Source organism: Cydia amplana, chromosome 23, assembly GCF_948474715.1.
Source record: "Cydia amplana chromosome 23, ilCydAmpl1.1, whole genome shotgun sequence".
In the NCBI taxonomy this organism is placed as follows: domain Eukaryota; kingdom Metazoa; phylum Arthropoda; class Insecta; order Lepidoptera; family Tortricidae; genus Cydia; species Cydia amplana.
Genome location: NC_086091.1, coordinates 6,840,038 through 6,861,486, shown reverse-complemented (window position 1 = coordinate 6,861,486; position 21,449 = coordinate 6,840,038). Strand labels below are relative to the sequence as shown.

Genomic DNA, 21,449 nt, shown 5'->3' with positions numbered 1-21,449 from the left:
TAAAAACTACCCTGTATCCGTCACTGGGCCTCAAAGTATATCCATACACCAAATATCATTTAAATCGGTTCAGCGGTTTAAGCGTGAAGAGGTAACAGACTGACATACAGACAGACAGTTACTTTCACATGTACAGAGTGCTTCCTGTAACAGGAGCAATAAATTAAACTGTAGGCTGTACTCCTCAAACTGACCAACATTTGTTCAGCAACTTTTGAAAATAACTCAGGTTTTGATTTTTATTACACTTTAAAGTTTATTCTAAGACGCAATGTATTGCAAATTTTATTATGTTTAAAGCGTGACAAGCAACGTCAAACACACTGATGTCAGCGTACATTGAAGGCAATATTTATTTTGTATGAAAAAGAGGAAGTCTAAAGGATTCATAATTTTTAAAAGTTGCTGAACAAATGTTGGTCAGTTTGAGGAGTACAGCCTACAGTTTAATTTATTGCTCCTGTTACAGGAAGCACCCTGTATAATAATAATATATTATATATGTAGTAGTATTTAGGATTAGGGATAGCACAGCGTTTCTAGAGGACCGAAAGGCTTTTTGTGAGGTTCCTCCAAAATTAATCCTATAGTCAGTACTGGAGTTTACATTACGTAAGCAAAAATGAGCGACAGGGTTATGTAAAAATTTCGAAAACCATAAGTTATCTTCGAAAGCCGCCAAAATATTCTAAGAACCACTGAATGAATTAAGACATAGACTCTAATAAAATTTCTAACTGCACAAACTTGGCAGTAAGCATTCATCTATCTATCTATCTAATACCTTTAAACGAGCAATTCTTGTTTATTTATTTATATATATATATTTCGGGGATCTCGTAAACGGCTCTAACGATTTCGATGAAATTTGGTATATAGGGGTTTTCGGGGGCGAAAAATCGATCTAGCTAGGTCTTATCTCTGGGAAAACGCGCATTTCCGAGTTATTATATGTTTTCCGAGCGAAGCTCGGTCACCCAGATATTATCCCTATAAACTTCATACTTGACGTATTACTTGCAATTAAATCTTAGAGTGGTCCGACTCTTATAGTAATGGCTGTAAAGTTCTTACATATTGAGCGAGGAACAGTGAAACTGCTTATATAACTAAAATAATTTAATCAAAAATCTATTATTAACAAAACATTCCCAATAAACCTAGAAAACAAAACACATCTAGGTACAAAATTACCAATACAGAAATACGCTAGGACAATTTAAAGGTTTATTGAATAGGGTCCCTATTTGCTAGACATAGACATAGACATTAATAACAAAATACATGTAATGTAGGTGTATTGCACTCTCATTTTTGCAGATAGCCGAACCTTATTTTATAATGGTACAAGTTACAAGTTGAAAAGAGTCCGTCTTAAGTGTAAGGCCTGAGTGGACGCTCGGAGCGGAGCGTTCGGCGGGGCGTGCAGCGTGGCGTCGGGCTCACGCGTGATGTGAGCAGCGTGCACTAAGGACGCTCCTATACGCTTGCATTTGTTTAACATGCACGCCGCACGCCCCGCCCCGCTGCACGCCCAACTCGAGCGTCCACTCAGGCCTTACACTAAGATAACTTTGATGACATTGCAACACTTTGTTATTGCAAATGCCATGCAGATTGCAGAGTTACCTTGGTCCGACTCTAATTTCATACAATATGGCCCAGGTTTAACTTGTAGGTCGCCATTATTTAAACTACCAAATTTTGGGATATTATAATCATAAGTCAGTAGCAGAAGTTGCTAAGCGGGCGATGGGTTCAAAATTACCTCGACACTATCTTATTCTCTTAACAATAAAAGAGCTTTTTCTAAAATAAGTATTGAAAACCCGATTCTCACGGATCCTGGTGTTTTTGGGTTCTTTCAACTCAGAATCACTAGCATATTCAATCCTGATGATAAAAAAACTTGTCCCAAAAATTTGTATGAAAATTGTACATTCCACTACGTCACGTCCATACAAGTGAAAAATTTTCTCATAATAAAACGTGACGTAATGGAATGGACAATTGGACATTTTGGGACATCTTTTTTTAATGGAAGGGTTGAGAATGCTGTCGATTCTGAGTAGAATGAGCCCAAGAACGTCCAGATTTGAAAGAATCAGGTTTTCGATATTTATTTTAGAAAACGCCCAAAGTCGCGTCAAGATCATTTTGAACACCTGGCCCGCTTAGCAACTTCTGCTGCTGACTACTCAGAATCACGAGTAATATCTATTTAAAAAATATGAAAAACAGTGACTGGTTGATTTTTGACTATATTTCATTTTTTTTAGTTTTTTTCAAATAAAAGTCCTCGTGGTCGAGTAGAAATAACTGAACATCGTATAGTTTTATAAAAGTAAATGGTTCATCTTTAAATCCCAGGTACATTATGGCTACTGCTGTGCCGTTGGAAAATTTCCAAAAACAAAATTTCCACATGAGAAACTTTCGGAAACTTCTCATATTTTTGTACGGAATCGAAATTTTCAATTGCCAATATGAAAGTCCGGATCCCTTTGTTTGACATAATTATTGAAAGTCAATGATTGATTGTAATGATTGTCAGATTATCATTAGTCATAATTCTGAAACCGTTAACTTTTCAGCCTATTCGTAAGGTTATCTAGATTATCCTATGGAAGTATAGATAGGTTAGGTTAGGTTTGTTTTATGGCAATCCTGAAAAGTTACGCGTTTCTGAGAAAAACCAAATTATAACTAACGAAAATGCGGACAAACAATACATTATGACTTAAAACTTTATGGGAAACATTAGAGACCCATTAAAGCCAAGTTTTTTTGATTTTTTTTTACAACTTTTCCGAATATTTGGAAACTTTCCGCAACACGTCTCATAGACTAGGAATCCTCTAGACGGAGTTTAGAGCAATTATTTCATGAAACCGATGCTGCCAAAAATACGGGGGTGCGGGGGGACGAGGTGAGCGAATCCCGTGCCGTGATTGGTCCGTTCAAAGACACGGACCAATCACGGCACGGGATTCTGACACTTTTGAGTCGAAGATGGAGTAAAACTACCGTATATAGTGGCAAAGGGGGTAGCGTTACTATGCTCAGTCTAGAGGATGTCTTGTCTTTGACACGTCTGTAATTACGTCTCAGGCGCAGGCGCAGGCTCAGGCGCAGGCGCAGGCACATCAGGCAACTTCACCGATGCCTGCGTCGTAGTCGTCGTCCTCGTATCACTCTTCATCGCAGCCGTAATCAAACCTTTGACGTTAGTGATAGTGCCCATGATGCACAGCAGGATGCCGAAGATGATGATGGCGGAGGCCTTGATGAGGCGCCACTTCATGAAGCCGAGCCCAGGGTCCTCCCAGACGACACACAGCTCTATGAAGGCGGGGAATATGAAGCCCATGAGGGAGAGGCAGAAACAGCCGAGCTGGAAAGTGATATGGTCGTTATTTGACTTGATTTTTTTTTTCAAGTTTATACTAGACCAAAGTATTTCTCACCATACCAGCTCGGAAAGGCTCTCAAAAATTCAAAATTAATTTTTTTTGGAAGTATTTAGGCCTTGTGGCTCTTTTACAAGTCTTTCACCCTTTTTATTCTTTGAATTACAGAAAAGTTGCGCTTTATCTACTTCAGATGCAAGGTAATTTGATGCCTATTTTGAGTTGTTTACAAGTTGGCTGATAGGATAGTCATGTGATGATTTTGAATTATAAATATTCAATGATATTTTCCTGACGTCGGTGTGGTGATAATGATTTTGCTGGTGTACTTTCGTTTGGGCCAAATACCTTTCGCCAAATTTCACTTCCCAACAAACTTATCGCAATAGTTTCATTTCCCAAAGGAACCTTTAGCAAAGTTACACTTCGCATATAATTTATTTGGTCAAATTATCATTTGGCATGATTTTACTTTGTCAAATGTTATTAGGACAAAAACTTATTTAGCAAAAGTTTTTTATTGGCTAATATTTTATTCCAAAAAGACGTTTGATCAAATTGTCACTTCGCAAATTTGACAAATAGGCATCTCTATTTGATTTAATACCTAAATTTGTCGTGTTAATATAAGTAGGTACGATAAGTCTACGTAATTTGGGTGGGTTAGGTTAGGTTTGAACTGCGATCCTCACAAAACCGAACCGCTATCAGAAAAGTGGGTTAGGTTAGAACTGTGACCTTTACAGAAACAAAATACTAAAAACATGTCCAAGGTCGGGATAAAGTATTTCAAATGAAAGCAAAAATAAAAATACTGCAGGCCCTCTATTGGTATGTAAATTGTATGCCATGTAATATTTTGGGACATGTAAGTTATATGCTTAATGATACATTTGACTAAATAATACTTGGTAAAATGAAACTTGACCAAGTAATTATTTGCTAAACAATAACTTGCCAAAAACGACTATTGCTAACTGAAAAATTGCGATAAGTTGTTTTGCCAAACATTTTTTTGCGAAATGATAATTTGGGAAACATAGTTTGGGATGTGATACTTTGGGAAACGTTTTTGGCCCATTCGTTAGTAAACCGATTTTGCTTCACTCGGTAGCAATGTTTGTTTAATACGAGGATTAAAATAAACTTGCCTTGAAAACTTCACAATTCTCAATATTCCTTGTTTTGAGGAACTCAATGTGTCACAATATATGTTTTGAGAAGTTGCAATAGGTTAGCTAAATCAGGTAGGTACCTACCAAATTGGGGAAACAAAAAGAGTCAAAATGTAACATAACTCACAAATCCCATAAAACTCGAGACGTCTGGGAAGGCAATAGCGATGAGTATGATGACGATGACCATGATGGTCCTGTACAGCCTCTCCCAGAACCACAGCTTGTTCTCCGGGTGACGCTTCTTCAGGTAGTACCAGACCAGGTCGAACGGCACCCAGAAGTTTAGGGCGAAGGTCACGTATATCATGATGGCCATGAAGACCTTGAGGATTATGGGGAATCTGCAGGATGGCATTAAAATTAGACAACATAATAAGATTCCAAACTGAAAAAATGACTACGCCAATTCTTAGGATTAGTTGTCAAGCGGATCCCAGGCTCCCATGAGCTGTGACAAAATGCCGGGATAACGCGAGGAACATGATAATGAGTAATGACAATAATTACAAACATAGATTTACTAATAGATGGATGGAGCGCAAGGTTCTCACTTGTCGTCTTGTATACCTCATTCAACTTAAAGAGCTCGTACTGGAAAACTCAGAATGCACGTCATTGGTCAATGGTCAGAGATAAGAGCGCTGCATGCGCATATGATGGGTTTACATGGCACTCAAATTTCAGTCCACATCTGTCTTCGTACGGTGCGGACGCGTTTTAGTACTCTTCTTCAAGTGCGAAAGAGAGGGCGCTTTGCTAGCTCTTTAAATTGAATGAGGTATAGGTCTATGGGCAATTTCATTTAAAATTGTAAGTACTGTACAGTTGTAAACTACACTTTTTTTCAAATTTGGGAAATTTGATGTTATTTGTACTCAGAATCACAATCGTAACAGGAAAAAACCTGGTAAGGAGAGCATTTAGGTATTTATACATTGTGTCTTCACAAATATTTGTTCCTGAGTTATGGATGTTTTCTATCCTATTTAAGTTTTTATCTATATTATCCATTGTATCATCGTTAAGTATTGAGCACACGCCTTATTGAGCTTACTTTGGGGCTATTTGCTATCCTATTTATCTAAGATTATCCGACAAAATATCACTACACCTTATAAAACAAAGTCCCCCGCGGCGTCTGTCTGTCTGTATGTTCGCGATAAACTCAAAAACAACTTTTCACCTATCAATAACCAATTCTTAAGCAAGGTTTATGTGTGTAATTGGTTGAACTACCCGTGCATAGCCGGGCCGGGTCGCTAGTAATTTAATAAAATGTACTCACATAGCCCAAGGGAAGTTATTTGTGATGGGAGCCACGGAAGATTCTCCGTAACCCCAGTAGCCGAAGAAACCGATGATCATCACAATACCCACTACAACACCCATTCCTGAAATTAAACAAGAGCTTTGAATAAACTACTACTTTAAGAGGGGGTGTAATACATTGTTATTAGAAATGAATATATATTGTTGTTATATGTACGCTTGTTTGATGCAAATAAACATTCATTCATTCATTCGTTTATGAACAAAAGACATGCCGCGCGAAACTTGCTGCGAGAGATTGGGATATCGTGTCGAAAAAATGTTTTATACTGGGTCAACCAAATCTTGTCAGTAAATAGGAACAAAAAAAACTACCTATACTCATCCTTTTCTTTTGGGTGCTAGTACTAGTGTTAGACAAAGATAGTATGATTCTCTCTGTCTATGTTTGAAATCAAGAAGACCTTTGACACACTATAACTCAATTACTCTGACAAATAGGTACCTAACTTCTTTAAAAAGGTTTAAAATATTTGCTTGTCACATCGCTCAGCTATCTCACTAATTAGTGAATTAGGTAGTGACCTATTTTATACTAAAATGATACTGTAAGAGTAACGGATTATACAACTAAAATTTAACGAAAATTAGGCATTTTAGGCAGAATACAGACCTCCAAACAGCACCAGCGGGAACTTATGTGGGTTAGCCATATGGTTTTCTATCGGCATGGAGACTCCAACGCCCTCCATACTGAACACACACACACCAATAAACTCGAGGAAACCTTCGAAGCTCTTGAACGCTGGGAATTGTGTGGGAGACTTGGTTGCCGCCGTCGAGCCGTAATATACCGTGGCAATGGCCACGAGCACTGTCAATAGAAATGTTAAGGAATAGTATACACGGAGTGGAGTGTAGTGTGGGTAGTGTACACGGAACTTATAAGTTCCGTGTATTAGTGTATAAGGAAGTTAGTGCAGAAATGTATGGACGTGTGAAGTATGCGCTTTTATCTCAGGCGATGCTGCGTGTCGTGATTGTTCCTTGGATCATGATCTAAGATGATCTAATGCCCTACCAACGAGATTAGCAAGAGCTAATCTCATTGGTTCTTACCAATTACCCCCCAAAAAGGGAAGGGGAAAGGTAGCTCCGGTGGTCCAGTTCACGCCCTGTCCATATTTTTTGCGTAGATTCAGAGTAAAAGACGAATTTTTAAAGAATGCACATTTTCAATGATGGCGAAGATCCCTCGAGGCCCCCAAATGACAGACGGTCTGGACATGAAAACAGGACCTTTTATAAACATACATACCAAATGTCAGGACTGTTCTAGAGTTTTTAAGGTTTTTTCCTAATTCTATTGTGCTATATTTCATGTCGTTTGATTGTATGACAGCAGATAGGTTCGTGCACTTTAAAACACTCCAATAAATAAAGATATCAGCTACTTTGGAAAACGGTTCAAGGTGGAGTTAGTATCTTAAGCGCCACTTGCACCATCCCACTAACCCGGGTTTAACCGGTTAAACCGTTAACCCAGTGTCAAATTGTACTGGTAACCATGGTAACTCCAGGTTTAACCCTAACGGGTTAGTGGGATGGTGCAAGTGGCCCTAAGTGTGTTTAAACTCACCAATAAAGATATCAGCTACTATAGAAAACGGTGCGAGGTACTTAAGGTGTGTGATCCAGCATATAAGTATGCAGGGTATGAAAAGACACGCGATGAGGATTCGAATGTTGATGTGGTCGACCGTTTTGGAGTCTTCGAGGAGTTGCTTGATCGAGCGCGCTATGATCACACTGTACACGCAGCAGGAACCGAATAAGTCGATTCCTATTGTTGCGTCTACTGCATATCTGAAAAAACATATTTAGTTAATTTCATATCCAAGACGAGCAAAGCAAAGCGCAAGGGCACTACCTGCCTTTTCTCGAAGCGCTTCGTCGTTTTCAGGGTTCCGTACCCAAAGGGTAAAAACGGGACCCTATTACTAAGACTCCGCTGTCCGTACGTCCGTCCGTCTGTCACCAGGCTGTATCTTACGAACCGTGATAGCTAGACAGTTGAAATCTTCACAGATGATGTATTTCTGTTGCCGCTATAACAACAAATACTAAAAACAGAATAAAATAAAGATTTAAGTGGGGCTCCGATACAACAAACGTGATTTTTTACCGAAGTTAAGCAACGTCGGGCGGGGTCAGTACTTGGATGGGTGACCGTTTTTTTGCTTGTTTTGCTCTATTTTTTGTTGATGGTGCGGAACCCTCCGTGCGCGAGTCCGACTCGCACTTGGCCGGTTTTTTTGAACCCTCATAACTTGGTCATTATTTCCGGAATAATCCTTTACCAACGTATTTTCACGGATACGTTATGCCTGTTATGCTGTTTCAGTCAGTCTCAGTATAAAAATTACTGAGGTTGAATGAAGTAGCATGTGATGACAAATATGAACGTTTCCTAGAAAATACGACGGCAAAGGCTCAGTACATATGTACTTGTGATTGGACTGGACTGGACATGTTTCCATGATAAATGTACTTATGGTGTTGACAAAGAATCATAAAAGTTGATAGGGATATATAGTCGTGAACAGATTCCAAAGATCGCCATGGCTATCGTGCGCGGCACGTCATCACGTTGATGTCACCTTCGAAAAGAAAAATGCCTCCAACGCGAAAGCGAAAACGCACTGTAGTCCTGACCTTCCAATCCACCAAGACCATGATGGCTTCGGAAGAAAACGTCTTAAATCCCGAAACCCCCCTGCATTGCTGATGGGGAATTCCCTGACCACCTGGAGGAGGCATGGACCGCAGAATGGGGAGCCCTCAGAGACCAAGCCAACTCCTCTGTTCTACCCCTGTTTGTTCCCTCAGCAGGATTCAAGGAACCCCGTCGGGTATGGTCCGCTCTTAACCGCCTAAGAACAGCTATAAATTTTCTTTTTATATGTAATCCAGTGACATGTATACATATGCCATACGATAAATAAATAAACGTTGATGTAAAGCTGTAGCCGCGTGGGTCAATAAATCTTTGGCGGTCAAACGGTAAAGCATTAACGCGATATTTGATGTGTGGGAATACCTGAAGGGTCTCGCAAATCTCCTCATCTTTATGAATGGGCCGGTAGCGAGCGTGGCTTCCGCGATGTCCGGATACGACATGCTGGGGATTTGTAGTCTTCCATACATGATTTGTGCATTATGAACTAACATCTGGAAAATTTTATAGAATCAACTTCCATTCTAACAGCATTGACATAGATATCTAGGGACTCTGGCTTTACGGGCAATAATAATGAGGCATGACAGCGGTGTGAAATCGCTACAACGCGATTGGTCGATGAGTTCGCATCACGCGCGCGATTGGTTGACGAGTTCGCATTACGCGCTCTATTGGTCGCAACTAGCCGCGTTAGACTGCACGATTGGCTAGAATTCGTGAGTAACACCGCTGAACTAGCACCATTTTTAGTGCCCCATTAGCCCGTCCTTAGATATTATACGTCAATGTCTAACAGACTGTCGTGGCTTCCAACCTCCGTGGCGACCTGACATAGGCCAAATGACGGACGGGCTGACTGACATACATATTTGGAACTACGGACATTTAAATTCAAAATTAGACATGACAACGACACGACAAAATAAGATCAGTTCACGACGGACAGCCAGACCGACCAGACAGACTGTTCACAGACTCTTGTTGTTATGCTGTCCGATTGTGATGAGATTCTGTCCAATGGTGGAAAAGTTTGAAGATTCTTAGTTATCTCACATAATTATTACTGTGATAAGAATAATCGATCCAGCAGTTTGAAGAATATCAGCTCTTTTCCAAAATTATGTATTGTGATTGGCATCTTTGTGCGAAGGTTTTAATAAAAAAAACATGTAATAGTTACTAGCGACCCGCCCCGGCTTCGCATGGTGGGTAAACCTTAACAAATTATACACCTAAACCTTCTTTAAACTCTGTTGATAGGCGAAAACTTCATGAAAATCAGTTCAGTAGTTTTTGAGTTTATCGCGAACATACAAACAGAGAGAAGATATGTAGTGCTATATACTTACATGCATGCAATATCCAACAAATAAGCCCAGAAATACGTTTAAGATGAGCGCAGAAATCAACCCGCATCCTTTGTAGGCCTCGTGGATACCCACCACACCCCCTCCAAGACAACTCTTGACTAGATGACCGATAGATTCTATAACACTAGGAAACAAGACAAAAATTTAAAAAAATGTTAGTGATGGTCTTATACCTACTAGGAATCCTTTAGACGGAGTTTAGAGCAATTATTTTATGAAACCGATGCTGCCAGAAATACTGGGGTGCGGGGGACGAGGTGAGCGAGTCCCGTGCCGTGATTGGTCTGTTCAAAGACACGGACGTCACACAAAGACACTTTGACTCGAAAATGGAGTAAAACTACCGTATATTTGTGGCAGAGGGGGTAGCGCTACTATGCTCAGTCTGTGTTGTCTGTGGTGGTGGTAATTGCTATAACAGAACTGTTCCCAATTTTAGCTAATTCTACCTACGTCAAACGGTCTCTGAGAAAAACACATTTAACCGATTTGCAAGACCGAAGTGATCCCATAAGTGCTCCGTGAACAAACGGAACACTAAACATGCGGGTAATGATATTGTAGCTACTGGAAAACAAGACAAAAATATAATGATATTAGTTGATCCAGTTCGTTTTGAGGATCAAATGTCTATAATATTGCATTAAAGCAATACAAAACTTAGAAATGAAGTTAGTCTGACAATCGTAGGTAAGTAAAGGTAAAATGGTACTCAAACGTCCCGACTAAGTAGCTGTCTTGAGGTATGGAAAAATATGCCACAAGGGCGTAAGGTTAAAAATGTATTCACTATTCATTATTTTTTATTATAAAATAGTTCTTGTAATAATGAAACGGCCAAGCCACATATTTTGACTAAGGTGTAGAGTCTGTGAAGGTAGGGCCTGTAGAGTTAGAAGCTTGGCTCTACAAGAGATCTGATAACTTTTTGTCAGTGCGAGCCTTATGGTTTCGTCTTGGCAACATTTTACATGAAAATGTTTTTGGTGGGATTTACTTTTCATCAAAATGTAAGTAAGTACCTAATTAATAATTATAAGGGAAACAAAACTGAAAACTTGTTAATTTTCGACCAATATTAATATTAATACTAACTAATATAAAATGAAATCTTTTTATAGACAATACTTGATTTTTTTTAAATCATTTTCTATTTATTGAACTAGATTTAGTAACAAAATTCAAGACGTGGACCCCGTTTCTCAAAAGCTTGTAACTTTGTAATACAAGAGGATGTCACTTTTGACAGCTTTTGTTAGAAAGGGACTTCCACTTGTATTGCAAGTTACAAGCTTTTGAGAAACGGGTCCTTGATGGTACTTACTTGGTTGTTTTGATAGGGCCTCGTGCAGCAGCAAAGTTATAATCTCTTGCAGCTTGCCCTGTAGCTTTGATAGAGAGTGGAGGAAGCTAGGACAAGGACCAGAATCAGAATCAGAAATATTCGACCCGGAAAATATTATGAATAGATATAATGTATAATTATTAGTGATGTACCGACTATGGTTTTGGCCGACTAGCCGACTAATCGGCACTCGGATGGCCGATTAGTCGGCTAGTCGGCCAAGTTCATAATCGTTACTTCCCGATAAAGATTACATTCATATGGCAACTGTAGTAGCTTTAGTAGTTCGGATGCATTAGAAAAACATTTTTTTTTGCTCCTTGCGTCGTCGCGCTTTCAATATCAATATCAACTGAAAGATGTTCCGTGCTACTGCGACGATACACCTACATAATTACTTAGGTATACTTGAATTTAATATGAACTCAAGCACATTTTGTACCCTAAATACGTATTAGAGTAGAATGGGCATGTAACATTTGATTAATATTGGCTTTTTATTTTATTCATGTCCTGCTTTCTGTAATTAATAATAGGCCGACTAATCGGCCTTTTTTGCCGACTAGTCGCCGACTAATCGCCGACTACAAATGTGGCCGGATAGTCGGCTTTCCCGACTAGTCGGCGACTAGTCGGTACATCCCTAATAATTATGTTAGTACAATGTAGGTCTACCGTTTAACCCTTTTCCAGACATAGTACGATGTATCGACCACACACGCGCCAATTTCAACTCTAGCAATCCGATGTAAGGTTCAAATTAGATTTGAATTTCGGGAAATGTGACATGCCTTCACGTGAATCATCAAAGCTGGATTAATGGAATATATTATTTGGATTGTTTGGGAAAACCTTAGAGATTGATGCGGCTTGGAAAAGGATTATGGCTCCTCTACACGATGGGCCAACGCCGGCCACTCCATGGGACGCAGCCATGCGGTAGAATGAGATAGCAATATCACTTGCTCCCTCTAACGCATAAATGCGTCCCTTGGAGTGGCCGGCGTTGGCCCATCGTGTAGAGGAGTCATTAAACGGGCGGTTGGCAATGTGCGGCGTGCGGCACAAGCATTTTTGTACTTGTGCCGCACACTGGTGGATTCCCGCCTTTACGATTCGGTTAGGATCCTAATCATATTGCAGACAAGAGGTTAATAGGTACCTACGCATTTCCACTTAAGACGCGTTTTTAGCGTGGTCCTTTAAGTCTTTTTAATAGAGTTTTACAGTAATTATTCTTACCGTTGATCCGCCAGAGCTTCCATGAGACATGTTATAAAACTGGTTATAAAATCAAGAACTTAAAAAATACATTAAGTGGCTATCACAATATTTCTATAAACTGTCTGTCAAAATATTCTTCTTAATTTCAAGAAGTTTGAAAGATCGGAAAGAGGTAAATGTTATGAATCTGACCTTTTTACAGCGCCACCATATATTTAAAGACTAGCGACCCGCCCCGGCTTCGCACGGGTAGTTCAACCAAATTACACAAAACCTTTACAAATTATACACCTAAACCTTCCTCAAGAATCACTGTATTGATAGCGATAGGTGAAAACCGCATGAAAATCCGTTCAGTAGTTTTTGAGTTTATCGCGAACATACAGACAGACAGACGCGGCAGGCAGACAGTGCTTGACCGTGATTGAAGCGGATCTATATCTGAATCCCTAAAGTCTTTTCTCCTATCTTTGCTTTCCCTAATATTGTTTGTCATAATGATCAGTTGTCCTAACACTAAAACCCTAATTTTGGTTTCCCTAATTATTGATTATTTATCCTAATGTTATATATTTTCTTTTTTGCGAGGGTCGCAGTTCTAACCCTAACCTAACCCACTTTTGCGGCAGCAAGTTCTAAAACCTAACCATTTTTCAGAAACACATTATGGAAAATAATCGTTATGACAATTGATCGTTTGGGCATGTGCCCATTAGGACAAACCAGTTAGGGCAAGTGACTTTAGGACAAACGTTAGGGATTCAGAATGACATCCGATTGAAGCACGTTTCAAGATGTAGCTGATCCTGTTCTTTGAGATAAAGAAATATCCAAACTTTAGGGAAGACATCTCTTCAATACCAGCAGTTGGGATCCAGTAGCAGTAGTCCTTCTAATGAAGGAAGAAGCAAAACAAAGGACTATGAGACCACTATATCTGTTCATTATTTTTGTATGTAAGTAGGTTGTTTTGCACATTGTAATTCTGACAAAGATATATATAAGATGATATAAGTATAGTCTTTCAAACTGGATATGTCAGTAGCAATGTAAAGCTAAGTTTTAGCATGTTTTAGTATCATCGTACGCGGCATCGCGGTTGATTGTGATGATTCTACCCTAACATAATTTTAACATCATTGTAACTCACAATAATGATATGACAATAAAGATTTCAATTTCAAAAAGCAAATTAAAGTATGATACTATCTCTAGGAAACGAACAAAAAGCAGCAATGTACATCGAACAACGATGAAATGTAAACATAACAGTTCCACAGATAGGATATAAATGACACGCGATTTTCGAACAATTCAAACGTGTTGCTAACCCGCGATTTTGCAAATTTGCCGCCTTTTTCTACTGACAAGATTTGCTTGACCAACTATATTTTTCCGTCTGCCATTGACCACAAATATGTTATAACAATTAAGTCTAATAATTCACAAATTAAGATTTAAGGTTACCTAACGTTAATTATCATCATAATCATTAATGGAGTCAATCATTTAAATACTAATATGCGAATTATTGAACTTGTTTAAGATCCGGTATATTTATTTGTATTTAACTAATTCTAAACTAATCTAAAACTAAACTAATTAATCGAATTTGGGTAGTTTAAAAAAATTGAAATGGCTACTAAAATTAATAGTTTGGCAACAAAAACGGAGCCTTAAAATATATCAGTATGAGTTGTATTTTAATGCCGTTACAGCTTTCGATTATTTTTAGGCAGGTACCAAGTATTTATTTGGCAACTGAATTAATATATTGGAAACCATTTAAGTAACTATTGAAATTAATAATTAAAAATTTAAAGATCTAATGGTATTATGGCCATTAGGCGTTTCATGATTAGAAATTTCGACTATAAGTATACTGACCATTGCGTATTGGTAAATTAATTTGAGGTGTTTTGTGTAAAAAGTGACCAATATTCATTAAATTTAACTGCTTTCGTGTTAAAATACTACCTAGCTGAAAAGATATGCTCAGTTATGATTAGTTGATTGCTTAGGTGTGAATAACTAGATGACAACTACATTTTATGATCGCTTTACAATATTAGCTGCCAATTTATTATTTTAGATGCCAACCTATCACTTTACACAGTTTTTTTAATAATATGATGCTTAAAGTCCGTCAACCAAATCTTGTCAGTAGTAAAAGGCGGCAAATTTGAAAAATCGCGGGTTAGCAACACTGTGTTCAAATAATTCCAAAACGCGTGTCATCTGAGTTTTATCTGTGGAATGTGGATCGTGAATGACAGCCGTCACCTTATTTGTTTTCATTTGGTTTTCATTCTGAATCGTTTCTGTTTCAAGAGATATTTCTGCAGTCACCATTAAATACCAATACATTAAATAAGAATAAGCAAAGCTAAGGGGCCTACAATGTACAATCATGCTCGTTGATGGTAAACATTACTAAAAATTGAGGTTATGACAAGTATTGGAAGAACTCTTTCGAACTTTTAAGATTATGTTCAGTTTTTTTGTTTTAGGGTTAAAAGGCATAAATAAAATTAAAACGTATGCCTAAATCTATCCACCATAAATTGTGTCCTGGAAACCGTCCATATAATATTTTCTAATATTTCTAAGTGTTCTAATATTTTCAGCAATCAGTTGTGACTATTTACAAAGGTAAACCTTTTAAACAGTATTAAGAAGAGCCTTGATTATATCGCCGTTCTTTCGCAATATCTACCTAATCCATACATGTTTGTTGCAGGATTAAATCTTGCCCAATATAAGGCGTTCGTAGTAGGTAGTATCTTTTCAGACAATACTTACCTATGGCGGTTTATGTACGTGTACAACGCAACCAAGTCGAAAAGTGACCCTTATCTTATTTACCTTTAAATTAAATAAACACCCATATATCAGTTGTTTTATTTTTAATATGTATATTGTACAATATATACCAATCAAAAAAATTACACAGGTATGTCATATTCATCCAGAACAGTACACTAATTTACATTAACAAGTGGCATATTATATTGTAAATAACAAATATATGCACTATCTAATTATCTGCATTTTGATATGATTTTATTTTAGTAAACTTAGAAGACATAGATAGGGAACAAAGAGAATATAAGCACTACGGTAGGGAGTTGTTTTTGATATCTTCAAATTTGTTAATCATTTTGATTAACATTGTTTTAACATCGCTTTTAAATTGTCCGTCCATGTTTCAATTTTTTTCAATAAACCGCGAGTGACAATTTGAACTGACGTAGGCAGGGCGCGCTCAGCGGAAAAAAAAAACTGTTGGTTCGATGTACATTGCTGCTTTTCTTAGCGCAATACTGCTCTTTGAGTGTTGCCCTACTTTAGTTTGCTTTACATTGCTACTGACAAGATTTGGTTGACGGACTATATATTTGAGGCTAAAATATTTTTTTTGGCGCTAAAATATTAATGCACAGCCAAATTATATTATTATATGCCCAATGAAAGTTCCTGTTTAATATTTTAGTTGCCCGGTTAATAATAAGCCTATTTATTTACGATACAAGTGCGGAAAGTAAGAAGTTCGCACCGAGTGGTGATAAATTAAAACACGATCGAAGGGAGTGTTTTATTTTAAATGACAAAGATTAATGGAATGCGTAAATTAATCAATAATAACTAGATTTATTCGTATGGAATAATTTTTGTGTACCTTATGTATGAGTAGGTATAACAATTATCTATATTATAAATGTAATATCATTTGTTAAAAGTAGGTATGTTAACAAAATTCCATGTTACTTGGTGTTAGGATAATGAACTATACGTAAAATACATGTACAGTCAGCAGCAGAAGTTGCTAAGCGGGCGAGGTGTTAAAAATTATCTTGACGCGACTTTATTTTTAAGAGAATAAGAACGTGGTCATGGTAATTTTGAACACCTCGCCCGCTTAGCAACTTCTGCTGCTGACTGTACAATTGTACATATAACGGTTAACGACCTAGTCACGTGTTTTTGTTTACATTCTTTTTTAATAATAATACGATCGTCATCTAATCGTTGACATTGCAAGTTTGAATGAAAATGCCGCCTTTTAAATAATGTAACATTAAATAAAAATTGGGCAATATTCAATAAAATTGTGTATAACCATTCAAGTCTCACGGATAGGATATGCGACCGAAATGACAATAAAAATGAAATTCAATATTAATAGCTTAAGGTAGTTTTTTGACTGGCATATTTAGACACCGGGGGTTAATTATTAGGTAAATTAAACTATCACTTATCTTAATTGTAGTTCTAATGCAGTCCGTGGTGGTCTACTATCTGAAGCACATTAGTGGTAAACAGATAAATATATCCATTGTGTAATATAAATTTGTTTTGTGAAACTAGTCATGATTTAGTATTTTTTCTACTCCCGTACTTTTATTTGTCATTACACACCTTTAAACCCCTATCTTATAGTTGCCAAGACAAGTCTTTAGTCTATTCCGCAAAAAAGTATTTGTGCATACACGCAGTATCCCGCCCGTACTCTCCATTTTTGCTACTTCTTGAATGAAAAATATTTGTTAAATACAATTTTATTTCAAAGCAACGTTGTTTAACTGAGTCAAAAAATACTCGTGGCATCTTTATTTCGGCTTCGCCTCAAAAGTCTCAAAACTCACGCCACTCGCCTTTTTTGACCTCTCTTAAACAACGGTTGCATAAAATACTATAACGGTTATTAAATATTAACCGTTACATTTAGCGTAAAAGTCCGCGTATTAAGGGGCCCACTGATTAACAGTCCGCCGGACGATATCGGCCTGTCAGTTAGAATCAGTGCGGCCCTTAGGAATGCCGAAATCTGCGCATAGCCGAATATGCAACACGCCGCGTCTCATGGTGACGCGCTTCCGTGAGAGCCACAGGACAGAGGCTCTCTTTGTAAGGGGGTGTCAGAAATTATGCAAAATCTAACCCTATCACTTTGAAGTAAAGTTCAAAATCAGGTGGGAAATATATGCCTGTCTTATATAGGCTTAAAAGCGTAGTACCACAAAGACCGAAAGCCCAGCTACAATTTTATATGGGGCATTATCTATGAAAAGGGACCTTATTGTCGATGGCGCTCAGCGTCGCGCGGCATTGTATTTATATCGGAGCAAGGCGTAAGCGCCATCGACAATAAGGTCCCTTTTCATAGATAACGTCACATATTATGGAATACGTTCTATTGTGGAATCCAGTGGAATCCTTCGCTTCTTTAAGTAAATAAAATGTTCTATGAATACATGTATTTTATTTATAATGCTACAGTTAATTAAGGGTTAAAATGGGATAGAATAAAATAAGTTTTAATATTTACAAACATTTATTAACCGTTTATTCATATAAGACAAAAAATATCACCTCCTTTTACGATCTCTAATACAAGAAGGCACCTATAGCTGACGAAACAACAGTTTAGCCGAAACAACGAAGATCTGTTGATACAGATAGATAATTTTACAATACGATTCTTAGTGTAAGGCCTGAGTGGACGCTCGAGTTGGGCGTGCAGCGGGGCGGGGCGTGCGGCGTGCATGTCAAACAAATGCAAACGTATAGGAGCGGCCTTAGTGCACGCTGCTGAAATCACTTGTGAGCCCGACGCCACGCTGCACGCCCCGCCGAACGCTCCGCTCCGAGCGTCCACTCAGGCCTTACACTTATACCGTAGACCGTATTTGCCGAAATGTCGCTGTAGTATATCTTTTAGGTTAACATAACGCAAATACAAACCATGAAGTGAAATTATAGCATTAGGTACGCACAATATACAGGTTTCCATAATCCATAAATTACGTTACACTAATTTCAAGATTGTTTGTTTCCTCCGTACAGCGAATAAAAATATCAACCATTTTTGGTTACAGATGAAGTTAAAGTGACGTTACAATGTTTGTGACTCCCCCCTCCCCCTTGTCACAACATGACGTCACACATGTGCATGACTCCATCCCTTCCCCTAAACGTGTGACGTAGGTAATTAATGGATGACCCCTCATATGTTTTGTGCAACATATCCGTAGACATCGTAAGGTATTTTATTTTAAACCAATTGAAATGATCGAGAAGTGTTACCTACATTATGTTTTTAATAAAACTGGCCATATTTATGTAGAAAGTCTTTTTTGTAGCGTTAAGGCACATTTATTTTAATTTTGTATCAATTTTGGCTCAGGCGAGATAAATTTTATATGCCGCTTATTTTACGTAATGCGCAAATAATTATATGGTTACTTTATTGATAAATTTCAGCAAATGTCTTAATTTTCATTGTTTAATAGAGTTTTATTTTTATCGTCTCGTTCTATAGTGTCTTCGCTTTTTAAATGCAATTTTATAAATTTACCCAATTATTAAAAGCACTGAAAACATCCTTAATAAATACAATGTTTGTTTAATTAATTCACTATTGAATATACCAATAGTTATGTTATTCAACTATAATAAGTATTTTATCCAAAGTAATTAAGAACTGTTGAATATTATAATAAGACTAGTAGGTAATATTTTACTATTATTATCATAAACAATGGAAGATTATTTTGTATAAAAAGGACTACCAAGCACCTTAACTGGAACTATTGATTTGTATAAATTACAGGCACATTGTATTATAATAATAGTTATTTTACTGGTAATATAGATCTTAGTTAATAATTAATTTACATTATTCGATTACTGTTTGTATAATATTATGGCAGCGACGGTATGACTTTATTATTTAACATTTACATTAACAGGTCTGTAAAGCTAGTGAATAACAACTGCACTATGGTTATCTGTTTAAGTATCTGTAATTTTCAACCATTTAAAGATATTTAACCTCTCCTATCCGTGATCTGAGCCGATCCGAACGTGGATCCGCACAGTAAGTATTAAATTCTAATTAATTACCAATTAGAACTTAACCTTTCGAATGCCGGAACACGGATCCACGATAGTATGATTAGTAGGTATAGAACTATAATTAATAATTAATTAGAATTCAATACTTACTGCGCGGATCCACGTTCCGGCATTCAAGAGGTTAATACCTAGTAACATGGATCCGCGTTCCAGCATATGAAAGGTTAGTATTTTACATATGAAAAATCTTTTTTTTAATAAGGAAATGTCACAATAAGCATATTAGATTATATTTCCGAATGAAGTACATACGATCTGCACATAAACTAATATAATAAACTAAACGTCATTCTTAATTACACTTTGGTAATAATTACCTAACATTAAAACACTAAAAAGCTTAATTAACTGTGAGAAGGACGACTTCTTTAAATTTGAATTGTATTTTTGTATTAATATAATTAGTATAAAAGAGGAGTAAATGTAAATGAGAAGTCGAAAATTAAAATTAATACAAATAGTGTACCTATAAGTGTCATTCAATAGAACTTGCTAACTATACTGGATCAACCAAATCTTGCCAGTAGTAAAAGGCGGCAAATTTGAAAAATCGCGGGTTAGCAACACTGTGTTCGAATAATTCCAAAATCGCGTGTCATCTGTGTGTTATCTGTGGAATGTGGATCGAGAATGACAGCCATCATCTTATTGTTTACATTCTGAATCGTTTCTATTTCAAGAGAAATTTCTGCTGTCACCATTAAATACCAAGATTATGCATGACCTCAAGCAAAGCTAAGGTGCCTACAATGTACAATCATGCTCGTTGACGGTAAACATTACTAAAATTTGAGGTTATGATAATTCACTCGAACTGACGTATGAAGGGCGGAAAAATAAACAGGTTTTGGTTCGATGTACATTGCTGCTTTTCTTAGCGCAATTCTGCTCTTTGAGTGTTACATGGTGTTACCCTACTTTAATTTGCAGTACATTCCTACTGACAAGATTTGCTTGACGCACTATATGTAAACAAAAGTTACTAGTAATTTGACATTCAGTGTCAATTTTAGTATGGCGGTTTGTTTACATAGTTAGCAAGTTTTATTGAATGACATTTTACTGAACGTATATTAAAAATAATATTTACATTGGTTGTACAATATTGTACTTACATGTTTGAAACTCGCTTCTTTCTTATTTATTTGATTAACTTAAATGTAAGCTGCTAATTTTTAAGTATCTCTGCTATCAATTTTTTTACAAAGAAATATGAATTAATCTTATACTTTAAAGTACCTTGGTAAATAAGTATACTTATGGGTGTTTCTTCTACTTATGTCAACATAGGTGTAATATTGGAAATAAGAAATAGTTTTTAGTGGCTTTGTTTTTATAAAACGCGATGATTTTAGCGAAAATTGTCTTTAACAACAATACACCCACATTGAAATAGGTAGTTGAAACACAAAAAAGGTTTATACATTTTTGTACAAAATGTGTACAGAAAATTAAATACGAAAATGCAAAAAGATAGGTACTAAAAGCTCGATTACAAAAGTGGGACAGTTAGAATAAAAAAATGCGCGCACAAAAATATATACAAAAAATATTTTTGTACATTCTACGAACAGTAAAAATATAAATAGATAGTACAGAGCGCTACAATTTTAGCTGTAGGGTAAACAATCCTATTTCTGACACCATTTAAATTTTTCATTCTTACAAGCTTTAAAGGCTAGTTTCCCCTAGGCAAATCATGGAAAATACGAAAAAAAAGTTCAAAACATTCATTATGTTGCATTGAAAAAAAAACTTGTCCTAAAGTACAGTACAGTAAACTGCGCGGTAATCAGTTACAGTAGTTAATAAAATGACTTATGTTTAGCACTTTCATCATTTCTAAATATGAGTTTGACGATGTATAAAAACAACCTAGCCCTAACTAAAGTGTCATTCAATAGAACTTGCTAACGATGTAAACAAAAGTTACTAGTAAATTGACATTCAGTGTCAATTTTAGTATTGCGGTTTGTTTACATAGTTAGCAAGTTC

General features: G+C 36.9%; 1 protein-coding gene across 1 annotated transcript; it reads right to left on the bottom strand.

The window, feature by feature from the left end:
• Positions 1 to 3,100: 3,100 nt before the first annotated feature.
• On the bottom strand, positions 3,101 to 12,584 carry LOC134658648 (proton-coupled amino acid transporter-like protein CG1139). Its single transcript, XM_063514300.1, has 9 exons — positions 12,555 to 12,584; positions 11,292 to 11,377; positions 9,947 to 10,091; positions 8,958 to 9,088; positions 7,497 to 7,723; positions 6,531 to 6,731; positions 5,874 to 5,979; positions 4,713 to 4,929; positions 3,101 to 3,394 (listed from the first exon to the last, which is right to left on the bottom strand). The coding sequence occupies exons 1-9, from the start codon at positions 12,582 to 12,584 to the stop codon at positions 3,101 to 3,103; spliced, it is 1,437 nt and encodes a 478-aa protein (XP_063370370.1).
• Positions 12,585 to 21,449: the final 8,865 nt, after the last annotated feature.